This window comes from Aptenodytes patagonicus, chromosome 27 (genome assembly GCF_965638725.1).
Source record: "Aptenodytes patagonicus chromosome 27, bAptPat1.pri.cur, whole genome shotgun sequence".
Classification (NCBI taxonomy): domain Eukaryota; kingdom Metazoa; phylum Chordata; class Aves; order Sphenisciformes; family Spheniscidae; genus Aptenodytes; species Aptenodytes patagonicus.
The window spans coordinates 1496636-1521969 of NC_134975.1; the positions used below are offsets into that span (position 1 = coordinate 1496636).

The window sequence follows — 25334 nt, forward strand, 5'->3', positions numbered from 1 at the left end:
GCCCGCGGGGGGGCGCCGGCTCCCCCCCGCGCAGTGGCGCAGCCGCCGCGCCCCCTGGCGGAGTGGTTCCTTCCCCTTCCCGCCCCTGGCGCAGGGAATGGGCCGGCCCGGCGCCGCCCGCGCCCCGGAAGCGCTCGCCGTGCTCCGGAAGAGGCGGTGGGCGGCGGAGGGAGGGAGGGGGCCGGGCCCTGGCGGCAGGAGCCGGAGGCGGAGCCCGAGTGTCCTTATCGCTGGCGCGGCCGCCGCCGGGCAGCGGGGAGCGCGGCGCGGATCGCGGGCCCGCCGGCCTGGGCGCGGGCGGCAGGATGCTGCTGTTCGTGGAGGTGAGGCGCGGCGGGGCGGCGCGGGGCCGGGCCATGTGGCGGGAGGCCGCGCACGTCGCTCCGCGCCGCCGGCCGCGCCGCGCCGGGGGGAGGGGACGGGGCTGACACAGCAAATCCGGGGGCGGCGGCCGCGGGCCCGGCGGGCGGGGAGGGGGGGTGGCGCTCTGGAAGGTTCCGCCGGTGCCGGGGCCTCCGCGTGGGGGCGGCGGGGGGGGCGGGGGAAGGCAGCGCGGTGACCTTCCGGGGGAGCCGCCGCACCGCGGCCTGCCGTGAAGGTTACGCGCGGCGCGGGCCCTGGGGCGGCCGGGGCCGCCGCGCCAGCTCCGCTCGGCGGCGGGCGGGACTCGCGGGGCCTCCCGCGCCTCGGGGGGGGGGCGGCGGGGAGCGGAGCGGCCCCGGTGCTGGCACCGGCACCGGCGGGGTGGGCCCGGCCCGGCGCCCTTCGGTAGCGCACGGCCGCCCCGCGGGGCTGCAGGCCGGCGCTTTCGACTGGGCCCGGGAGCGCTGGGAGCGGCGGCGCGGCCCGGGCCCGGCCCCTGCGTTAAACACGTTAATTAAATACCCGGGGTTGATGGCGGGGAGTGATTTATGGCGGTGGGGGGAGAAGGCTCGGCCGGCGGAGCGGCCCTGCCGTTTCTGAGCGCGCCGGGCCGGGGGCCGTGTGGGGGCGAGGAGCCCGGCTGCGAGCGCGGTCGGCCCGTCCCCAGACGCGGAGGTCACCCGGGGAGGGCGCGGGGGGGCGGACGCGTCCCTCCCTGCGCCACACGGGCGCTCGGCGCGGCAGGAGGGGCGGTGGGCAGCGCGTTGGCCCGGGCCTGGGTCTGCAGCCGCTGCCCGTGTCGGCGCTTCGCCTATTCACAGCGTCTCACGGGGTTCTGGGAAGCAGCTTCGGCGTTTGCTGGACAAATCCAGGCAACTGCGCTGCTGCTCTTAAACTTTGCAATAAGTTTTGTCCAAAAAGTCTATAAGGCAAACAGCTGCTGGGTTAATTAAGAAATAACTGAGGGAAGCCAGTCGATTGCTAATGGTGTATTTGATTCAAGCGTGGTGGTGATGGTCTTTTACATGAATACCAACGTATACTCCACAGTTAAGAACTTCTGAATAAAAAGGTTTGGGCAACACCTTCTCTTTCTTAAACTAATTGCCTCAGTTCTGAACTGAATGTTGCTTGGCTTGCACTGAGAGGAAAAAGAGGTGTCATGAACACAGAATGACAGGTCTGAAGAATTTGGTTTTACAGTATTTAACTTGAAGAGGAACTGTTCAAGCTAATCGGAGCTGCAGCCTGATGACTGCAGCCAGGAGCTGCGAGCAGCCAACCTCATCTGAGGCCGAGCGCGGCGGAGAGGAGCTGAGCCTGCGAGACGGAGGTGGCCCCTCCGAGCAGCGGGCGTGCGAGGCAGGTTCTGGAACCCGCAGCAGTGACATGGAGTGGTTGTGTTGTGGACGGGGCTCGGGCTGCTCAAAGGGAACTGAAGCAAATGAGGAGCCTGCGAAGCCAGGCAGCGCGCGTCTGGGTGTTTAGTGAATCCTTTTAAAGCACAGACTTGACTTTGGTTGCTTTGTTTGATCTCCTCCTTTCTCTTCCGCTGGTAGTGTTGCGAGTTAGTTTCTGTGATCTTCGTTCAGGAAGCATCAATAACATTTAATTTTGAGTTCCTGAGGACAATCCAGACTTTTCTGAAGGTGCCTTTTCGCTGCCAGGACAGGGAACTTGAGCTCCTAACCAGGTGTTCTGAAACACTGTAGTCGAACGCTTGAAAGCAGACAGCAGCTTTTGTCTCGGGATCTTTGGGGTTGCCTGAAAAATAAGGTACAGAACAGGATTGCGTTAGAAGTCCTGAAGCTTTCGAGAGGATTAGCTGACTTGCTTTGGCTGTCAGCGTTGCATTTTAGACTTAACTGAAGTGTGCACGTGGTGATTGTGAATTCATTCCTTCACAGCGTGCGTGGTGGAATTGTGTTTTCCTTGACTATCCTCTAGCTCAAAAAACTTGGCTGCAGTGAGGGAATGGTGTAAGGCTCGTGCTATTTTTCATGCATTAATGTTTGGGGTAGGTCTTGTTTTTCGCTTGCAGCCAGGGCCGGCATGCTGTTAACAATCGATAATTAAAGTGCATTGGGAATATTATTAAATGTATTGGGAAAAATGTAATTGATAATGGCTTGCTGTGCCTGCTTCGGGTTTCAGTCAGTTGGGTGCGTGTTCTTAGTTCAATATATTAGTAATTTATTGGGAAAATTGAAATCTGTGCATTTCAGGTGGGTGAAATGCTGCCCTAATTGTTGCCAGCGATGTTTCCTAGCTAGAGAACCAGGACCGCATGAAGCACTGAGTATTGCTGGCCCTCTTTTTTAGCAGGTGAGGCTTCCTGCTTCCCTCTAGGTGACAAAGCCCCCAAATTGTCCCTGTACACACAGAAGCGATGGACGCCATTGACGCAGGTGAGGGTGGTACCATCTTCATACAGCACAACTGTGCGTTTGCTTTACCGAGGGATAAAGGAGGCTCCCCTAGTCCTGGGGTGCTCGTACTGGCTAATGAAAAAATCCACGCTGCTTCCATTGCAGTGGAAGTAACTCTCTTGTGACCATTAAAGTTAATGCGTGCTTTGAGAATTACCTGGGACGTTCAGAGTACTGAACTGCTGTTACGTGATATCCTGCAGTCAGCTCCAAAGGAGTTCTGCGCGTTGCTTTTGGTGTGACACCAGCGTTCTCTCTTTTTCGGTTTGCTTCACAGCCTGGATAAGCTTTGAAAAGGTGACAGCTAACTACGCTGGCGCGTGTCCGAGTCCACTGCAGATGCGTATTTCCCTACCTGTCATGTTCCCCAGCCAGCACAAGGCTTCTCTTTGCCAGCCTCCCGTAGGTTTGCTGACCTTTGGGTTTTTTCCCTCTGCTTACGTTTCCACTTCTGGAAAATGTTTAGATTCTCACCTCACAAGTTTCATTAAATTCTCTTCTAGATTTTTCACTTAGATTCCCTTTTAGAGAGTCAGTCTGCTCTGGGAAATCTGTCACAAGCTCAGTGTTAATATTTTGGTTGCAGGATAATTTGAATTAATATTAAAATAGAATGCTTTAAAAGAAACTCTGAACACTTTAATTTTTGTTGGCTTAATTGAATCTGTTAAATGTAATTTGGACTGTTACAATAAGAAAAATATTCTTTGCTGTCCTTTCAAAATGAGATGGATGCTTCGATAGTCAATTTTAAGGAATTGCTAGAGGAGAATCTTTGATCCACATTTGCCAAAAGTAATGTAAACTAGAGGGAGGCTCTGCTGAGGAGGACAGCTTTGTCAGCTCATGGATACCAGCGAGTGTTCCTAACCTTTGTAACTCTGTAAAGCTTTAACCTCATCATGAAAGTTCCCGATAGCAGCTGGGAGGATTGTTCTGCAGCCAATCAAATGGGCTCGGTATTTGTTAGCCTCAGTTAAATAAGCAAGAATTGATATTTTGGCCTTCTCTTCAGAAGAGCCGCTTGCCAGAATGGAGCGGTGCTGCTCCTGGAGCATAGCAGACTGTATTTTCAAAAAGCTTATGTAAATTAGGGACTTTTTATCCTCTCGGAGTCCGTGGTGTCTTGCTATTAAGATGCATGACATCAGGACTGGGTCTTACAGAATTGTATTGCGTGTCATTAAGTGTTTCTAGAACAAAGAGGAAGTAGCCCACGCTCCGTTTCAGGGGTATATTTCAGCCGTTGTGTTAATAGGTCCATTCATCACTTTATCAGCCTGAATCTATGTAGTTTCTTAGCCCTTTTCACTTGGACCTCTGATTTCTGAACTGCCGTGTTACCATGTGTGTCTTACGGTGTTTGCTAAAGTGAGTAACATCATCTGCCATACTCAGAGTTGCTTTTTACTTCTGATCACCTCCAGAAGTGTAGTAATCTCCCTAAAGTGTTTCAGTTTCACTTTATCATACTTATTCCTTAAAATTACCGTCACCTTGAGCTAAATGCTAACCTCAGAGACGTAAGGTAGTGAGGCAGTGTTTATTTTTATAAAATAATGAATCATCTCCTGGATGTGTCTTGTCTCTTTTGCTTTGATGAAAAGTAAATTCAAGGAAGTGGGATCTGCCGGCTTTCGGTTCTTGAGCAGGTGCCCACGCTGACAGGTATGCTGCGTCACAGGAGTGACCAGCAGCTGAGCTGAGTTAAGTTTTGAACTTGCTGAACTACATTGACAGTGAGAGTATGCGGGTGCAACAGGTTACCGGGTTTTCCCTCTAAGGTTTTTTTGTTGGAGAACAACTGCTCTGAAAACTAAGAAGGGAAACGTACATATGCCCTTTCACACTGAACTATTTCTGGTTCTTCTTTCTGTTTCCAGCTATATTCTTCTGCGAAGATTAACGAAAGGGGGAAAACTCTGTTGCTGTGTGGATTAGATCAGTTGTGCATGGGGGATTTTGAATCCCAAAGAGGGCCTTGTAAAAACTGTAATCTTTGTTTTTCCTTCTCTCGTGATTGTCTTGAACCTCTCCAGTGTTTGGAAGCTTTTTGTTACTGAATTTGGGCTTGTCCTTGCAGCAAATAGCTCTGGAACTAGGTGTGACCTTGGCAGAGGAATTATCTCTAAAGCTATTGCAACTGCTTCCTTATCCTTTTGCTTTATGTTTGAGGCCTGGTAGTAAGCCGCTCCTTAATTTCAGAATCCAGGAGGCTGGCCTCTGAAATATCAAACTTCCTTCTTTGTGAATTTGTGATACATGAGCTAGGATTAATGGCTTTTGCCTTGCAAATTCAAGCAAGTGGCGTGAGCGGACTATTGTTCAACGTCTGAAGGAACCCGTTTGGAGGAAACTGTTTTAGTTAGTAGGACAATTTTTGCAAAAGCGTAGTTTTCTTGTCTATGTGGAAGGAGTTAGTTTTATCGTGGTAGAGCGAAAGCCACTACAATGCTTATCCTCTGTGCTGTTGCTGGATTATTGGACTCCTTACCCAAACGCCTTTGAGCTTCTGAGCAGCTCTCAGAAAGGGACCTTGGAGGGCGCCATCTTTTGCTGTAGAAATAACTGTCTATCGATGTCAGGTTCCAGGCTGGAATCCAGCAGTTTCTCTTGTCTCATTGTTTACCCTCTTACTCTAATTATGGTCTTTGTTGCGCAGTCTCAAAGTGAGATGATCCTAGTCCCCCTCCCAGCAGGCTGTGATGGCGTATATGTTTGTCTTGGCGCTTCAAAATCTTCAATCTCCTTGGTTACAGGTTTAAGGAAATTATTAGCATACATTGATGTGTATAAGATGTAGGTAAACTCATGGGGAAATCAGGTAGTACTCAGGTAAGTTCATGAGGAATCCTGGCATAGCATAGGTGATGCTTGGTTAGCATAGATGTCGCTAATTCAGTAAGTCATTAGTTTCTTCTCCTTGAAATATTTTTTTTTTTTACCTTCCTTTCTAGGAAGGGGTCTGGAGGAGGGAAAATTTCCCTTTCTGGTGAAAGGGGACTGGAGCATTATGACAGTCAAGTCTTTAAAAGCTTATGAGTTACCAGAGTCCTTGACGGCTAGCCGCTTCCTCTGCTGATGTTGTCGGATGTCAATAAAGAGAGGTTGAAGGCAACACTTCTAATGGAGGTAGAAATGCAATACTTGGAAAATACCAAGGATTTTCCTGTTTTGATTAATGAAAAAAATCACATAGGTGCTTAATAGCTGGTTAGACACTTGAGATGTGGAACTCTATAGAAAATCACTAAATTCACCTATATTGTCTGGCTTGACTTCTAAAGCATCTTTGGATTCTGTTTCCTAATAAAAGTGTTCTGGTCTCTTCAGCAGGTAACATCGAAGGGTGCTGGCTTAAACCCTAACGCAAAAGTGTGGCAAGAAGTACCCCAAGGGAGTGGTGAGGCTGTGCCACCAACAAATGGCGCAGAGCACTCGTGGCAAGAAACAGCGGCTGCACAAGGGACTCATACCGAGGGTGAGATGTCGCGGGCCCATGTTCAAACACTAGCCGTGATACGTCGTCCCTTGCTAGGTAGCGCTGAGCGTTCTCTGTAAGAGTTCAGCAGCGAGAAGAAACCTCTTGCTCTTGTCCTTGAGGTTGTTAGTGCTGATGTAGCAACAAGTATGAAATGAACGTGAGAAAGCAGTAGGCGGTTGATAGAGATTATGGGTCTGACCCGTGAGCTTTGGTTTAGGGATTCAAGAAGGTGTCCAGAGTTGCGCTGGGACAGAATACTTTGGCAGGTAACAGGATCCAAGGGGCCCGGTGATGACTGAGTAACGCGCTAAGAGGGAAACAAGATGCTAAATGTGTAGAAATGGATTAATGACTTGTGTTGTTCGCCATTGCTGCACTTTAGTATACGCTTGACCCTGTGAACGGGAAGATAAGATCTGAGGGCCGCCTACAATCCTGGTGGGTCACTGAGGAGCTGCCGAGAACTGTTAGACAGTAGCGTTTGTACTGGAGTAGAAACTCCAAAGCATCTGTGGTTAGCTCCTTTCGGTTTAGTCTGTATTCCATTTCAGTCCCCATTTTCCACCCTTACCGCATGGTCAGTCCTGTCATCCGGAACTAAATATTCAAATGGTTTAACTCTTCTGATATGGCTAGATAGAGTTGATATGAAGCCAGTTGTATAGCTGAGGTTACTCAAAATACGGCAGAGGCCTGTTAAGCAGAAGATTCCCTGGAAAAAGGTTTGGGAAAAGTTAGGGATAAAGAAGGGAGGATTCGGTTTGTGTGGCCCTGTCAAAAGTTTCTGGTAAGTCAGCAGAAGTGAAGAGAGAGTACTAAGTTTGTGCATTGGCTGAGAGAAACTCATTTGTCTCTTCATAACAAAATGAAGCAATCATGGCAGTGCTACGCTGCTGGAAAATTAAAGGCAATTTTTCCAAATACGTTGTTCTTGCTGTTAAGCAATTTCTAATGTAAGTAGTTGAATAGTATCTCTTCACAAAGTATGTTTTTTAGCAGATTCATCATTAGCATGGAAAAGATCTAGCAGAGCAGTTGATTTTTTTGGACAATTTCCTTTGCCTGACTGTTGGATTAAACTGAAGTTGCACTTGTTTCTATCTCAAGCAGCTGCGGTGAAGACTAAGCTGAGGTGTCCTGAACAAGAGATTGGCCAATTTCAATGTCATTCCACTATGTTTTATAACAATCACTAGATGCTCCTGAGTCCTTTATGTAAATAAGAATCATGTAATGTGTTGAAGTGATGTAAGCTATTTTAGTGCTTTGTTTTTAGGAACCTCATTTAAATTTTTAAATTTCAGGTGGAAAGCCTGTTTTTTAGATCCTCTGCTACTTTTGGGGATCTTACAATTTCATGATCTTGTTATTTACTTATCCCTGAGACCCTAGTGCAAACCTGAAGATCTTTCTGAAATTGGAGAGGTAGAAAGTGCTATCCAATACAAAGTAGATGCTGAAAGTCTAAGAAACATGGACTAAGTCTAGACGCTTTCAGTTACGGCATTCTCGAGTATTCGTTTTAATGTCAGTAGCCAACATTTTTCAAATGGAAAATATTCTGAAGCTTACAGTAGGTTTTCTGTTGATGATGTGTTCTTTTGCCAGGTAACATAGAGATTTCGGAGGATAGCTGCAAGCAGTATGAAGTGATGTATTCCCCATCTTGTGAAGCCACAAGAAATGGCACAGGAGTTGATGAAGCATCTGCAAATGGAATTGTCCTAGCAACTGAAGATCTTGGATACCAAATCTATGAAGTGTCTGGTGAGTATTCAAGTCAGAATATCAGTGTCTGTAATCCTCTGAAGTCTGCCGCAGTTATGATGTGACTTGTAAATCCTGAGTAGGAACTTTGAAATGCTCCATTCAATGCGTATTCAAGAAGATCCAAGCCATAGCACTTGGCCCAGTAGGTGAAAACCGTGGGATCCAAGTCATTTTGAGAACATGTGGTATGGTGGTCTTTAAGCATGCCTCGTGACCCTTTCCTCTTGGTCTTACCCAGAAGGATTCATTCTTTTACTGTTCAATGAAACGTGTTCTTGCGTTGTATTCTTAGCGTGAAACTGAGATCTGATGGTGCATGTGGTAACTTTTAGGTGAAGGCAGCTCCACTGTGTCCACAGAAGACATTAGAGAATGTTTGAAAAAACAACTTGAATTCTGCTTTTCACGGTACAGTACAGTTAGTTCAACTTTGTATAAACCCTTTATTAAAGTCGTTGACAAAATTTTCCCTTTTTTGGCTTGATATGTGCTGTCATCTTCATAAAAAATGTGAACTGTGAGTGAGAGAGTTCGTTGCGATATGAAACAAGATTTGCTAAAATGCTGTAGAAACCCTGTGGTGCCTTTCAGCTGTTTCAGTCCTGTCCATGCACCCTTGTCCTTTAATGAGAATTGAGTATGACAACAGTGCTTCCCAGTTGTAAGATGTTGAGATAATTTAGCAGTGTATTACCAGAAGAGGTCTCTTTGGCAAGATCCTTTTTGCAGACTAACATGCAGAGCGCTGTAACTTATCATTAAGTTTTTAAATTATCTTCTGCTTTGTGTTGATCTGCTAGGATTTTTTCCGGGAGAGAAAATCTGAGTACGCTTTGGCTAGAGTTAGCTGTGAATGGTATTGATGAATATTTAAGCCTGCGGTTATCCTGTTGTTTTGAGGCTTCTGTAAGTAAAGTTCAGAATTTTTATAAAATAGTGAACTTATGTCTTTTTAGTGAGAATCTTTCAAAGGATCTCTACTTGATGTCTCAAATGGATAGTGATCAGTTTGTTCCAATATGGACAATTGCCAACATGGAAGGTATTAAGAAGCTGACAACTGATATGGACCTTATTCTTGAAGTTTTGAGATGTAAGTCTGGCTGTTTGATGTCTGTGTTAGTAGAACAAAGAATCCTTCTTTGCTTTAGAGAAATGTATTAGTCTCTTAGCTGGTTATGGGATATTGCTCTGGTAAATGGTGACGGAAACCTCGTTCTGCTGAGATGTTTGAGTAAGTGGCTGTTCCAGACTCCTGAATTCTAGTTATGCTTTATAATAATCTGCCTAAATCTGCCCCAGTAAGAGGCTACTCTAACCTATTGCTAGCAGCGATAGTCTTATTCTGGGAGTAAACCTAGTCTTCTGATTCAGGGCAAAAGTTTACTAGAAACAATAAAACTAGAAAAAGCTTATTAGAAAAAGTTAGCTAGAATTCTTCCGACATGCTGTCCTGTGCTGATCCTGCACATAGCTTCTCATGGACACGGTTGTAAGTGAACTTTTTAAGTCTTTATTCTGACTTGATTTCCTTCCTCTTATTCGAATTTTTCCTATTAGGGCTCTGTCTAGGAATGTTTTTATATCCTCTTACTTGAATTTGAGCTGGGAGAGAATTGAATTTGGGACTGAGTTTCTTAGCTATCTGAGCTGTAGATGGAGGCAACATCAGACAAACAGCAAAAATGTACTGAAGATCTAACAGACTATAGCTGATAAAACAGTCCTTTACCCTGAATTCAAGGAATCTGGTTTCTTAAGCAGTCTGTCACAGTTCTTTGTTACAAGTTGGATAATGGAGTCTAGTACTGCTGAGATGTTTTGCAGTGCACAATGTCCAATATTAAGCCAACTTTTATATTTTAATTCTAGCTTCTCCTATGGTACAAGTGGATGAGAGAGGGGAGAAAGTTAGACCAAATCACAAGCGATGTATTATCATTCTCCGTGAGATCCCTGAAACAACGCCTATAGAGGTAAATAAATAGAAAAGAAAGAAATAAAAGCCTGTTGATATTTTTGGAAGGTATCTTCAACGGTGCTTCAAACAGCAACAGGAAGTGTTGCTTAAAAGGTCAACTGGTATTTAATTTGATTAAACACAGATATTTTTCTTGTAAACCACGTAAGTAACTTTTTTTTCTGCCTGGATGTATTGTCAAAAAAGCCAAAGCAAAAACTTGTTGTCATTGTTGTCCCTTCCCATTATTTACTAATGTATTAAAATGCTCTTAAGTAAACTTTTTTCCCACCAAAAATTGAGCTAGCTAGGCTTTTCTGGAAGGAAGTTTGAACTGGTCTCTTTTCAGATCCAAAAATAAAATCAGTCCAGGGCATAGCTTGGAATTCAGGCTGAATTTTTGTCACAGTGGTAACTTTACTTGAAGTCAGATGGTTGTTTTGGCAGCAAGAAATGTTGCTAAACATTTCTCATTCATTGTGACCCAGTGTGAGCTGAGCTCATTATGTTCGGAGAAGGGAGGATAATAAAATTCCTACTGATATTTGGCTAACAGAATGATTTAGTTCTTTGTTTTTTAAAGTTGTAACACAGGGTGTTTGTCTACTAGCATTTTTAATTAGTTCTTCTAATGCAAATGCTGAACAGCTGCTTTGCCCTCTCTTCAAAATCTGATTATTGCAAAGCCGTCAGGTTGCCTTGATTTAGAAATATTTCTTAGAATCATTCTTGTCTAGATGACTTTTCTGATCTGAAGCTGTGTTTTTGCTACCTCTTTCATATAGAAATATCAGCAGTTCTACACTGATCTTGATTTTCTTACCAGATGGGCCTGCTGCTTTTTATCTGGGGAGCTCAGTAGGCTGGGCTAGTATTCTTGGGTTCAGAAACAGGTAGAGGATAATTTGGTGTCTGGCAGACCTGTCAAGGGAATAAAAGAACATCCCTGATCAAGGGAAAATTGCAGCTGAGGAGCTGGCGTGTAAACTTTTGTTGGTTTAGTGTTCAATTTACAGCTTAGAGCTAGGTCATCTTAACTGCCTGATGTCTTCTCTCCCCTAGGAGGTTAAGGCTCTGTTTAAAAATGAAAACTGCCCCAAAGTGATAAGCTGTGAGTTTGCTCACAACAACAACTGGTACGTTACATTCCAGTCAGATACAGATGCGCAACAGGTAAGGCTGCCTTCGACTGTTAATGACATCTCAATTTTGTTACTAATACTTCCCCTGCTCAAGAGAATTGCACGTGTGCTTCCTGCAGCTAAAAGAAATGTTTATTTATTGATCCCCCTTTTGTTATTTTAAGAGGTTATTGGCAAATTCTAGTTAATAGAGAAAAAGGCTGAGAGGTGGTAGGGTTATAATTCCCTTGTCTGCCTCTTGCCTCAGTACTCTCTGCCCATAACTGACATCTCCTATCCTGAATTTGAAGTGTTAATGAATTTAGCTGGGCTAACAGGGAACCACATTGCTACATGTTCATGTTAAATCATGTAATATCCTTTGAGAAGTACAATTTTATCAACATACTCTAATGTTAATCTTTTTTGTATCTGCAGGCGTTTAAATACTTAAGGGAAGAAGTGAAAACCTTTCAGGGCAAGCCAGTAATGGTAAGGCTGCTTTATACGAGGCTTCTGTTTGAATTGAATTATATATTGTTTCTATTTGAATGATAGTGTGCATTTGGCGGGGGGAACTAAGGAATTAGCAGTGGGATAGTTCATAACACTTGCTCTGTAGGCTGTTAACTTGAATGAGGTCATGGGTAGCTCTGAAAAATTACAGTTCAGTGGCTGCTGGTTATTCACAGTGCTGCTTCCCATGAGGTGTGAAATACATTCCTGTTTTGTCTTTCCTTTTCCACTTTCCTCAGAATCTGGGTCTGCAGAACTCAGGAGAGGGACTCTTGCCATCATGAGTATCTAGCTTGAGTTAGCTGCTCTACAAATAAGGCTGAAGCAAGCTGTTTGTACTGCGAGAGGAACTGTCAAAATCGGAGTCTGGACAGTTACTGCCGTAGAAAGCAGTGTTTGTCTTAAACTTGGCAGATTCTCTACCTAAAGCCGCATGTGTGTCCTTTCCTTTAGCACACTGTAAGAATGTAATCTGTATTGATTTTTATCAGTTTTTATTTGTCAGCAGTAATCAACCTACTTCCTCTTCGCGTCCCTTCTGTTACCATTTCAGCGGGCAAGAAAGATTCCATGTTCTGCTTCTCCTTTTCTCCCAGCTAACGTACGTGATGTGATCTGATATCTTGCAGGCAAGGATAAAAGCCATCAACACGTTTTTTGCTAAGAATGGTTACCGGGTAGTGGATTCCAGTGTCTATACTCAACCAGTTCAAACACAAGCACAGTTTGCCTCGCCACTGTTTATGCAGCCTGTATATAGTCCTCAGCAGTACTCTATTTACAGCATTGTGCCTCAGACGTGGTCTCCAAATCCTGCACCTTACTTTGAAACACCACTGGTAAGTAACAGCTGATGGAAATGAGGGGAGATAGCCCAAAACGTCAGTAATAACTTGGTTAACAAATCAATAGGGTTAGTGGGCTTTTCAGCTGTAGAATGGGCAGGTTTTCCAGTCAGATCCCTGTTTTATGATACTTCGTGTTATGTCGCGGACCTGATAAAGCAAGACTGTCAGAAAGGCTGTGTCTCGCCATCGGCTGCCATTTATTTCAAGAAATTTTGGTGTGAAACCCCGTTATCCAGTAGCTAGTGTTACTGGAAGGGCTTTGTAGCTCTCCAGGAACAGGAGGACTGATGCTGAAGTAGATGTGCAGACTGTTAACCTGGTGGGGTTTTCTCTTTAGTAGTAAGTTTACAACATGCTAGATACAGTAGCCCAGCGTAAAAGTACAAACAGACTAGACGAATAACTGCCGAAGCTGATCTCATAAAACTGCAATCGTTTTTCTTTTTAGTTCAGCCATTGAGACTGTTCTGTCTGTTGCAGGCCCCCTTTCCTAACGGTGGATTTGTGAATGGCTTTAATACACCAGGATCATATAAAACAAATGCTGCTTCTTTGAGTATAGGTCGCCCATTCCATAGAAATCGGTAAGATAGCTCTGTCAGTTGTTTGCTCTCTGAGAACTTACAGTATTGAGATCCTGACGTGTTCCTTGCACTTGTAAAATGCAGTGCCTTCTGATGGGACTAGGTTGCCTATTTTGTTTATCAAATATGTATGACGTTTTTCAACTTGATTTATAAAATAAAATCAAGGTGGCAGCTTAAGATCCTAAAATAATGGACATAATGTGCTGGAGAGAGCAAAGGTAACTCCTTTAACAGCCTCAGAGGAATTTCTGCAGACAAATAAATGACATCCTCTTAAGGTAATACTTCTAATTATGTTTGTTACACGCAGATTATAAACTCCTGCAGCACAAACGTAAGCTTTTCCTGTTGTGTGATTAGTCTTGCAGAGAGCCATTCAGTTTATGCAGCTGAGAGTTGCATGCCCTGACTGCTGTATGCTAAAACCGCTTGATGCTGAGTCTGTTACTGTAATTTATTTGCTTTATCCCCATCTTTCCTGATAACTGTAAGGACTCAGATATAAACACTGGGGAGGAGGACACAGCTTTATATTTGCTGGAACAGTACTCTGTAAACACAATGGAGTAGTAATCTGTTTGTATGGGTGGAAATTGTTTTATTTGCAAGCTCTTTCACTGTATTCAGCATGCGGGCTGGTAGCATGGGAATTGCTTTTTATACTGTTTGAGAAATCGGTTGACAACTGCCAGTACCATAAGTGGTTTTGTGATGCAGTTAAGGTTTGTGGCTGTTGGCAGAAGGTGAACTTTGGAATTTGGTCTGTGGTGACTCAGCAGAGTCTTAATACAGGCTGTGAAGCTGGTAGTATGACTCTACTTGGAAGACGGGGCAGCTGCTTCAGTTACAGCTGCTCAGCTATCAATTAAGATCTTTTTAAAAAGGGTTGAGGGGGGTTTTTTTGCCTTAAATTGTCCCCAAACTTAAAGCCTTTAAAAGTCTCACGTATATGGATCCTCTCAGAAGTATGGAGGCTGAAACTGTACAAGAATAGTATGTACTCAAATATTAACATCTTGAAATGCCCACGCGGTCACTGCTGCCTTGTAGAAAACACCTGTATAATCCTTAAGCTTTTAAAACTTTTGGTTATGTTAAGACTTTCATTTGTGAAACTTCAGTCATTGTGAAGTTACAGCTTTAGGGTCAAGTGTGTACAGGTTCTGCTGGTCTGTCTTGGTTGTCTTATCTTTCCTGCCAATCTTGCTCAGCCTTTGTGCTAGTACAAAGTTCTGTTTTTGCGGTAATAAATCTTCATATTCTGGAAGCAAATGTTAGTTATGCTTCAGCAGGATTCCTTCGCAAACAGGAGACTGCTAAGGTAACAGCGAGGCACAGCCTGGAAGGTTTGGCCCAGTGATGATCAAGTATCGCGCTAAGAGAGAACAGGTCCAACAATCGATTGTCTGGGCAGCCTGCACTTCATGCTTTTCCTTCTTTTTGCTCTCTTACACCATCTCTCCTTCTCTCTGCTTTTTTCCTTTCTTATCTTTCCTTGTCTTTTCTGCTTTGCTCTTCTGCCCAGACAAGATTGTGGCCTTCTCAATGACGGGTAAGATTATGAGATCTGAGGGCTGAGTAATGACTTGAGAATCTTCCATTTTAAGAATGAATTGAACTAAATGGAAGAATTTAGTTAGCTTACCTCCTCGTCCCTATGGTCTTTGCTGATGGAAAACTTAACCTTATTGGGGCTTTAAAACTGGTTCTTAATGCTTCTTGAAGCTGTGAAGTATGAATTAATCTTTGTTCAGCATATCTTCTCTTGAACTGCAGGAGAGTTCATTCGGAGGGGTTCATCCAGCTGCTGCTTTTGGGTTTCTGGCCTGGCTCATTAAACTTGATTTGTTTTGTCATACAGGCAGTTAATAGTGAAGTATTGGATTTTTCTCTGTAGCTAAACATTTGTTTAAGCCTGTGATATTTATTTTGCCCTGATTTGTTGCAACATCCTTGTGGGAAGGAAGATTGAGTCTTTGTAACAGAGAATCCTCAGTGCTGATGTTGGTTAAATGGATATTTTTCTATCCAGCCATCTAAAAGGTAACTTAAAATGTCTTTGGTAAAGCAGATTAATTTGACCACTCAGAATTGGGCTATTAAAAGGTGCTTTTTGTTCTGCTTTCTGGTTACAAATGAAATGCTGCAAAACTTCCAGCTGTTAATTGCAAGGCTATGGAGAAGTCCATCAGGTAGTGGTGGAGTTGATTTTTAAAATACCACAGGACGACGGCTGAGTAGAGGGAGGAATCTGCTGCTGCTACAGCCACATCACTTGCTGCTCTAGCCACATCACTTACTGCTCTTCTGATTTAGTGCTAACAAATGATAGTTTGTCATTCGGTGAATTCTCCTATTTTGCTTTCTTTTCTTCCCAATTTAAATTCTCTAGCCAAGCAGGAGAGAACAAATTTATTGGTGGAAGCTGGAAGGAAACTACCTCTTTGTTAGGCAGTCTAGGGTCTGTGGCATCCACAACATGCCTTTCCGTATTCACTTAGCTTAGAGAAACCAAAAGCTGCATGATTTATGGTCTGTTGAAAGAAAGGACCCTTATTCAGGCTGCAGGCTGGTCCTGGATAACTCTGTAAGAGATCACGTAGTCAAGTTAACTTCTCCTCCCGGACAGGAATCATACTTCGGCTGGCAGTGGGAGAATTTCTTCTGATTGCATGGAATGTTACAGTGAGATTGTTTAAAAACAATAAGCATGCAAAATCCTCCTTCTGTCCTTAAATTATGAGATGTGCAGGGTTGACCAGAGGAGAAAGATATAGTTTAAGGTCCTTACCTCGCTTGCCGAAGCTGATTGGTGCTGCGTGGAAAAGACAGCGAGGTGCAGAAGTGGAAAATAGTCTAAGGCACCTGAATGCTGCTCCAGAAAACTGTTCCATGTTATGGTAGGTCAGAGTTTTTCTGGGTAATTCTGCATTTAAGACCCTGAGCCTTGACTTGCAGAAACACTGAGCGTGCACAGCTGCATCTGTGTTCAAAGGAAATACAGCTTTAATGCTGAATAATCAATAACTGGGTATGTTACCATCAATATAGTATGTATCAATGTCTGGGGTATTGTAAACTGCAGAGTCAGAGCTGTGGGTGTTTGATAACAGGAACAGTGAGACTAAGATCGTGGCTTTTCAGGCTCTTGGGGAGGTGGGCTCTCAGCTGCCCTAGCCTTATCTCCTCTGTTCTCTTCAGCCTGTTTAGTCATCATCTACTCCTGGCTTCTTGTTTCAGTTCATTTTTTTCTGCTTGTGGCCAGATGAGTTTGTTCCTCAGGCTTGGCTTAGTTCTCCAGATCACTTTCCAATACCCTGTGCCCGTGCTGCAGGCCCAGAGAAACGAAGAATCCCTCTTTGGGTTCTTCTGGCTTTTCTATCTCCCCTAGGTTTTGGGGTTTTTTTGTTGGTTGGTTTGGGTTTTGTTTTCCTACGCACCCCCTCCCCAGCTTTGGTATCTGTTGGGCAGTGATCTCGATGTTTTCTTCAAATGGCAACACTTGACAGGAGGGGAGGTTGCAAGAACACTAGAACCAAAGGAATAGATGGAGGTAAGGAAGAACAATTTCTTTGTTCTTGACACATGTATGTAGGAAGCAACTTCTCTGATGGAGTTCCAGTACTTACTGACCTCCTCCTTTCTTGTCGGCTACGAATTAACTGTAGTTGCTGGTAGTTTTGCATCTTGTTCTTTGAACTCTGGGTTACACAGCTGCTGCTCTGTGCCCTGCAGTGTGAAGCCTCACTTCCGATCATCTAACAGCTCAGAACATGCTGCGGAGGGTCCGGCTGCCGTCAGTACCATGCCAATGGGGGATGGACCACTGAACAGAACCAACTCAAGGAATTTTGTTACGGAGCGACATAACAGTACGTTAACTGGGCACCAAGACCAAGGTTATTCCCAGAAGGATTCTTCTACCGGACAGATGGAGCAGAATGGAGATTATGGCATTGGCAGGGGCAGGTAAAGAACTGTGTGTACTGCTTTTTGCTGTAACTCAACAGTGCAGTTGGGACGTGGTGTTGGAGGTTCAAATGACTTGTGTGAGCCAAGGATCGTCAACCGTTGGCACAATACATATTTCTGTAAAGACTGACCAGGAGAAAATGGATATTTAAATAAAGCAGGCATGATAAATACTTAACTGGGAGCATGAATGCTTCCTGCTTGACTGTACAGCGGTTAGTTATTCTGATAAACACCTTGCAGTAGGATAGCGAGGTGTCTTTATTTCAAAATAGTTATTTTTCCTGATTTGTCCCCAGAATTAAAACAGCCGCTGAAGTAAAGTTGGTATTTGTATTGCTGTAAATAATAAGCAAATCCTTGGCTGGGGAATTTGATGCTCCTAAACACTGTAAGATAACTGATTTTATCTTTTGTCTGTTAACTCAGGGTTTAGACACTTAAAAATAAGTGACCAAGACAGATATGTGAGAAATCAGATGAATAAGTTTATTACTATAAAATTATGGGATACTATTCAATTATACTATAGCCTAATTGTCACTGTGCTTGTTCAGATACAATGCTCTAGGGTACCTCCTCCACGGGGAGAGAAAAGAGAAATTGTTTCCCGTATTGGCTATGTTCCAAGAGTGTTAAGAGCTTTGACCCCTCCTGAAGATGGAGAACATCCCAGAACTGTATCTTGAGAAACATCAGTAGGCTGCTGTAAATCCCCTGCCACAGGCTCCCCTTTGTGCAGATGAGTGTGCACTTTAGCTAGATGAATGCACTTACTGACCTTTTTTTTTTTTTTGCCTTTAAAGGAGGAATGTTTTCCGAGGTCGGAGGAGACGAGAAGATGACCGGGTTTCAGTAAGTTCCTCTTCCCTTATTGCAGGGAGTTGCACAAAGTGCAACGTGTTGGCTTTGCATTTATCGAAGGAATGGCATAGTCCTTAAATTCCCAGGTTACATTGTGGGTATTCAGTGTTTCTAGGAAATTCCCTGACACTTGCTCAATGCTTTTAATGCAAGGTGTTATGGCTTTGTTAACGGGTGTTTTCCTTCTCTAGAGACCTCAGCCTTCAGCAGAAACAAAGACTCAGACACCAAAGTTTGACTTGCTAGCATCGAATTTTCCACCTTTGCCTGGCAGCACAGCAAAAATACCGGGAGAGCCTGTGCTGGAGAGCAGGATGTCCGATATCGTTAAAGGGGTCTGCAAAGAAAAGGTACCCGCTCTTGTCTCTGGCACGCACACGGTAGTATGCATATGCTGTGTCTCCCTTCTCCCCTGCTTAAAGAATCAGTTTATGTTAGAGCTGCACGTTGGAATGCTTTAAGGCCAAACATCATACTATGTTTGTTAATATAATAGTGCATTTTCTGTCTTTCTGTTCTTGGATTTCCTTGGCTTTTTGTGGGTATTTAGCTGAAGCTTCTGTGGTTATGTTGTTGTAAGCTCGGTACTGTTTTGGAATAAAGCAGGCAAATGAGGAGTGTTGGCGGTTGAAGTAGGAACAGTTTGTGTGTAGTGTAGGCAAGGGCTGTTTCCAGGTGAATCTGTTAGTTGAGCTGGTGGGACTAGGCATTGATAATCTGGGTGATAGAGCCTTACTTCGCATTTTATCCGCTATTTGTTTTGCCCATATAAAGGGTGATTGCTTTAGCAGCGATGCTCCAAAAGAAGTAGAATTCCTATAATCGGGACTTGAGCAGCCTTTGAAAATCCCACTTTTCAGATGTCTTGAACTGGCATATTGAGGAGCAATTTAAGCACATCTGCAGTCTTTCCATATTTTGCAACTTATGCTTTCTGTACAGGAAAGCAAAGATTTGCTGCCCAGCTGTTCAGCTCCTGCTCAGGAAGAACAGACGCACAGCACTGTCCAAGAGCCTGTGACAAGTGTGAGTTCACCAAGTGAGACTGAAGCTGTGGTGTTAAGGTATGCAGATTACTTGAATCAAGAATATTAAAATTTGCATGTTCTAGCAAAGACTCTAGCTGGTGTCCAGCAAGGTGGCAGTAATGTTTGTTGTTATTTCTGTCTGTGGTAGGCAGCTTCTCTAGAGGCCACTAGATGGAAATAATAAATTGTGGTGGTAATGGCTGTACCATCTTGTTCTGCAGAAAAACGCAGTTGTGACTTCAAAGAAAGAAAACACTTTCTCAAACATTAATTTCTGTGTTAGTAGGTTTTAATGTTAAATTGTTCTTGATTTAACAGCACAGTTCAGCCAGACAGCAAACCGGAAGAAGTGTCTGCTCAGAAAGACGTTACGAGCCACGCTTCCCCACCGGTGTCTGTCTCTCCTGTCAGTGCTGCAAAGCCGCCGAGGACAAATGCCACTTCACCTTCTACTAATGCAAGTGCAGCTCCTGCTTTGTTGATGCAGGTAAGGCCCAGAGCAGGGAGTGAGCGGGGAGCATGGGGAGCTTTCTCTTGGGTGTGCTGATGTAGCACTTGGGACCTGCTCGTGTGCAGTTTGCCACAGCTGTGGTGTAATTGCTCGCTGTACGTGTTCTTGCTGTTGTGCCTTGACATTGTGCCTGGGATAGTCTGGAAGAGCATAGCGTGGTTATTCTGGCATGTAAACCTTGCTCTTCTCCCTTGGTCCCAAAGGAGCCACGCAAGCTAAGTTATGCTGAAGTTTGCCAGAAGCCCCCAAAGGAGCCTCCTCCAGTTCCTGTTCAGCCTCTTAGGGAACATCGTGCCAACATAGTTCCCCCTGCCAAAAATGAAGAAAATGGCACACCTGAGAAGGCTTCGGAGAAGGCTCATGACAAGGTTGAAGGTCGAATGAAGGATTATTCTGGGTTCCGAGGCAACGGGCCTCCCAGGGGAGCTGCTGGGAAAATCAGGGAACAGAGGCGCCAATTTGGACGCAGATCATCGCCTCAGGGAGCACCTCGACGTATCGGCAAGGAGCAGTATGTGCCACCCCGGTCACCAAAGTAACACTTGTCCAGCCAATTATTCTCTATTTAATTTGAGCTGTGGACTAATAAGCAGCAAAGGAGACTCTGAGAAAGAAGTATTCATGAAGGGGAATACTGAACTGGAGCGTGGCTTGTGTGGAGAAGTTGTGGAGGGTCCCAAAATTCATCTCTAAAAGTGATTTCGCAAATGCTGGAGGATTCCAATCAATATAAATATAGAGATTATAATTTTTGTATTTTTGTTTTTAATTTGCAGAGGGTTTCCTGCTTGAAATCAGTTTTGGGGTTGTGAACTAGCATTTTGACAAAGTGAAAGAATATGAATTGACAAATTAACCTGTCCCTCAGTGTAGGAGGAAAAGGATAAGAGAATATTATTTTTGAAAAATGAGCGTTTCTGTAAAATTAGAACTTTTTTTAACCTATTTAACATTTGGCTTGTCGGATGATGTGTCTGCCATTGATGGCCTTGCATTGCAGAGCACGTCTGCGGCTGAGGTGCTTGGTCGGCGTGTGAGTGGAATGAGTGCAGCCAGATACTGTTGTCATGACTTAGTCACTGATGATAAAAACTGAATGTACTACTGTAGTAAACTTTGTGTTTCCAGCTTGAAGTATAGTCTCTTGACCTTACTAATAATTCATTCAGCAAGCTTTTTAAACTATAATTTTTACAGGATACTGGATTGTAGATCAGAGCACATGGACAGCAAAAATTGTCTTCTAGACGCAATTGGAAGGAGGCAGAAGGGAGCACGTCAGAATTTTTAATTTGCCCTTTTTCCTCGCCTCCTTTTGAGGGCAACTTCTTAGGTTTGTTTGTTTTTTTTCTTGCTTGTTACTTTCTCTAATCTCTTTATTACGGACTTTTGTGCATTTATCTTGGTATGTTTTCCTGAGGCAGGCCCAGTATTGGATTGATGGGTGGCTACACAGTACGTGATGTTAGCCTCACAAGTAGAGAGCCTGGAATTCCGGTTGCAAGATGTGGAATTCTGCCTTGCAGGTGGGAACTCTGGGCCCGGAGTTCTGCGTGCCCCACTGGGGTTAAACTGATGTCTCTTTGAATGGCTAGCAAATCAGAGACGTGGCTGGGTTTTCTATATACTGACCTATCTTTGCATTCTGGAGTAGGGTATTGGATGCTGTATACTAGAAATCAGGGTTTATGTCTACTGGGAACTCATTGTTTACAGCTGATGTAGTAGCAACTGACTTTTTTTAACTTTAAAGTGGAGCTAAAGGTAAAGAGTTAAACAAAACCCCTCATGTTCACAGAAGCTACTTGAAAGGTAGCATCTTGCCTAGCTGTATGCTGACTAAATTTGCAACACTATTGTGTAGTAAGTGGTTAAGTTTAAAGGTGATAACCATAATGACTGAAATAGGAAAATTCAGTGCATTAATCTGCCAAAATCAGCATGCCAGGGTTCAAAGTTCTGTATAAAGTATTAGGGAAAAGTAGCTTCCAGCAGTAAGAATCACACCTTTTTTTTTTTCTTTTTTTTTTCTCTTTTTAGTGAATAGCAAGTGTACAAATTTAAAGTCGTAAGTTGTGAACACTGGAAAACTCAATTGTGATATATACCGTAAACATCTTAGTAATATATGCTAGTGTTGCCATTAGAATGAATGTAAGTGGCAGATAAAATAACTGTGAAAAATTTCATCTTCTGACTTCTTAGCCAGATAACCCGTGGCGACTTCTTACTCGGTAGGCATTCTCTATCAACTGCTTTGAGAACACTCATATCTATTTTTATAAATATATATATAAAGCCAGAGTTGTCATTTCTCTAACTTATTATTCAGCTTGGCAATTGCTTTGATTTGATTCATAACACAATATAGTGTATTTATGCAGTTAACTGTTCATTTCTACGCATGTTATATATATACATATATATATAAAAAAAAACCAAAATCATTATTCACTTTTAAACTACCTGTACTGGGTTTGGGAGGTTTTTTTAATTTCGTAAAAAAAAATCGTGGCTCACGTCTACAGTTTAGGGATGCTTACAGAACCCTTCTCCATTATTTCAATAATGCTACATTTGTTGGAATGATAGAGAAGTTTAAATATTTAAAAGTGTTAAAGTTCTGAAATGAATTGAATTCAAAGTTAATTTTTAATCATTTTAAAGGCTATAAACAATTACTGCAGTCAAACTGGAAAAAACAAACCTGTATGATAGTCACAGATATTTAGGATAGATGTGCACTGTCATCGCAAAGTTGAGTAAGGGTTGGGATGCTAATAGCTGCCGTAAGCTGTTTGCTGTTCAGAGGAAGAGTTGCTTGGGAAGAGGCTTGTGCAGATGTTGATCTCTGGCCTCCGTGGTAAAGGCGGCGTGCTAATTCTGATCCACGCAGGCATCCGCTTTCAGTGCAGTGCATAGAATAACCTTGTAGTGCTGAAAGTATCTGAATTTTTAGCAATTGTGAAATGTAACTTCTTCATTTATTAGATGTGGAAAAAAAAAAAAATAAATAACCGCAGTTCAATCTTTCTTGTAAGGTGATTGGAAAAACTTGACTGTGGAAAGGATGCTTCGTATGTCCTGGGTGTGCATTTTCCAGCAGCAGATTATGGCTCTTGTACAGTGTATGCAAATAAGTCTGTAAACCTGTTGGCTTTTTCCAGCATATTCAAACTTTTATCAGATTAGGGCGCTCATAATTATTTATTGAATACCTGCGTGCAAGGATTTAACATGAGCATTTCCCTTCTCCCCTCTTCCCCGCTGCCATTTATAACTGTGGTTCTGTTTTTTTTCCTTTCTGTTCTTTTTTTGGGGGGAGGGGGGGATAACCAAGTAAATATAAAGGCTGTGAAAACCATAGTTTTGTGTGCGAGTTCTCCTGCAGTACTTGTATTGCATGGCAAACATATAACTTAGACGGGCTAGCTGCTACATTCTCATCCCCTGTAACGGACTCAGGCAAGCTATTCTGTCTCTACCCACCAAGTTTGCCTGTTCTGTCAGACCGGGGGAAACAGGGACGAAGGGGTCGTTTGGGAGCCGGCCTGACTGCTGGTACAGCTCATTGATTTCATTTGAGCTGTGTCATTTTATCAGCAGAGGTGACACTGTCCTTTGTTCAACAGCGATGGTCAGTGTGCACTTGAAGTGACAAATAACAGTTCTCCGTGGTTCCTTCTTGGTAGCTTACCACACGATGGAAAGACAAATTTTCCTACTCTGCTGATATTAAATACCAGAAGGTGCAAATCACATGTAACTTTCAGTTTTACGAACTGTGACTTGTTTTCAGAATTGTTGACTTTTGTTAGCTACAGAATTATACTTCCCCAGTTAAGTTCTTTTCCGAATTACTGTGCATGGAAAAGATTGGGCCACTCTCTTGTACTTCTGCTGGGGAGTGAAAAGAGAAGTATTTGCATGTGATAGTAAAATTAAAAGTGCAAAAAGTTTTTTCTTTTGATTTCTAAAATTAAGTTAGTTTTATAGTATCTTACATTCCTGCTATCTTCGTTTTTTTTAAAAAAAAGTTAGCCTGGCACAGTATGATGGTGCAGTTTTAGCAGTAGGTTTAAAAAAAAAAAAAAAAAGAAAAAAAAAGTAACCCACTCTATTAACCAGAAGAGAAAGATGATACTGTGGCAGATCAGTAGCAAATAAGTGACTTAATCAATGCTTTACTGTAGTTAAATAGCTATGGCCTTACTACTTTGTCAATATCAGCTTAATTGTCTTGAAAATGTCCGCTATTTTTACTGTTACCCAAGTGAATGTTCACCTGGGGTAAAATATCTGGTATGTACAGATGATATTTTAAATTTGTAAAATGCGCCATTGTATTACAGACGATGCAACAGAAATGCACTTCGGGGGGAAATTGCTTCTGATAAGTTTTTTTGTAAATCCTTGATTACTACAGATATGCAATAGAATTTTTGTTTCTAATTTTGATATTTCCTTCTGAAACATAAGATTGTTGCCATTAATCTGAATGATTTATCATGCTCTTCTTTGTGTGTATATATTACATATAGTCTGAGCTTCCTTTAGGATGGTACATAATTTTGGTTTGTTGTAGTTATTTTAGTTGGCTCTTCTCTTAAGTGCCTTTAGCATAGGCACTTCAAGAGGTTAATCGAGTCTGTTTTTAATGTACAGTTGGGAGGACTTGAAATGGAGTTAAAGCAACTTATTTCTGAAAAATCCATCTGCAAACTAACCTGTAACAACTTTAAAATTTTATATTTAAGAACCAGAGGTTTATTTTTATGGAGCTTCAGTTATGGATACAGTTTCCAAAAATGCAACTTCAAATGTAAACAGACTGTGCATAAATGGGTTTTGTTCTAATTTTTATAGAATACAAAATATTCAGATAATATATTGAGCTCAAGTTACTACAGACATCTTGTTCCTCCCGGATGAATCCAGCTTCCCCTTGGCATTTATGATCTCTCTTCAAAGTGGTAGGGCTTCAGTGAAAGGAGAAAAAAGCAACCTATCTGGCTTCTATACTTTGTCTGTTCTGGTATATTCCTGTTGTCAAAACTGTCCAAAACAAAATTTGTGTAAAGTAGGTTCATGCTTTAAATGTTAAAATGATAATACATGTATTTGTATTTGTTTTTGACATTGCCAAGGTGCTATGGGAAATTGAAATAACAGTTAGAAAAATAAAGCTGATTTAAAAGAAAAAAAAAACCACAAAAAAACCCCATCAAAAACTGCCAAGCTCTTAATTGCATGTGTTGCTGTTGTGGTGTTGAACCGGTTCTCTTCTTTTCCTCTAGATACCTCAAATTGTCCTTGTCCAGGGTGCAAGCACTTTAGCAAACACTCATTGCTCTACAGCGACCCTGACCTTTGTGTTTTTGCCCCTGATATTGCCCACCCTAGTGGATGGAGTTAGTAGAGCTGTGGGTGTCCAGGAAGGCGGTTAGAACCTCAATGACAGTGATCCGAGATGCTGTGTAACCTTGCTCTCCTCCTGGAACTGTCGCAGACGCCTACCTTGGCCTTATCCGAGAAGCCCAGTTTGAGGTAAACTTTCTTCTTGAACAGGACAGACAGAAAACGCTTTTGTGGGGTTTTTTTTTGTAAGGTGTTTTCAGCTACGTCTGAGCCAGGTTTTTGGGGTGGCTGTGGGGGACTGCAGCTGTTCTTTGCCCTTCTCTGAGGCCTTTGCCCCTGAAGGAGAGGGGCGGCAGCTGCCGAGGGCAGCGCGGGAAGGGGCAGCCTCCCCTGAGGGGGGCGCAGGTGGCCTCCCCTCCTTTGGAGGCACCTGAGGGGATGCGGCTCGCGCCGAGGGGAGCGCGGGAAGCGGCGGCCTCCCCTGAGGGGCGCAGGGGGGCTCGTGGTCCCGCTGAGGGGGCGT

General features: G+C 43.4%; 1 protein-coding gene across 1 annotated transcript; it reads left to right on the forward strand.

Moving 5' to 3' along the window:
• Positions 1 to 260: 260 nt before the first annotated feature.
• On the forward strand, positions 261 to 24662 carry LARP4 (La ribonucleoprotein 4). The gene is given in 18 exon segments (XM_076360346.1): positions 261 to 323; positions 6129 to 6273; positions 7885 to 8043; positions 8379 to 8454; positions 9003 to 9139; positions 9919 to 10022; positions 11069 to 11179; positions 11566 to 11619; positions 12273 to 12482; positions 12972 to 13075; positions 16814 to 17047; positions 17857 to 17905; positions 18106 to 18264; positions 18857 to 18978; positions 19261 to 19429; positions 19657 to 19885; positions 19888 to 20009; positions 20012 to 24662. Coding segments are annotated over 18 exon segments (2337 nt in total). The 5' UTR covers positions 261 to 305; the 3' UTR covers positions 20147 to 24662.
• Positions 24663 to 25334: the final 672 nt, after the last annotated feature.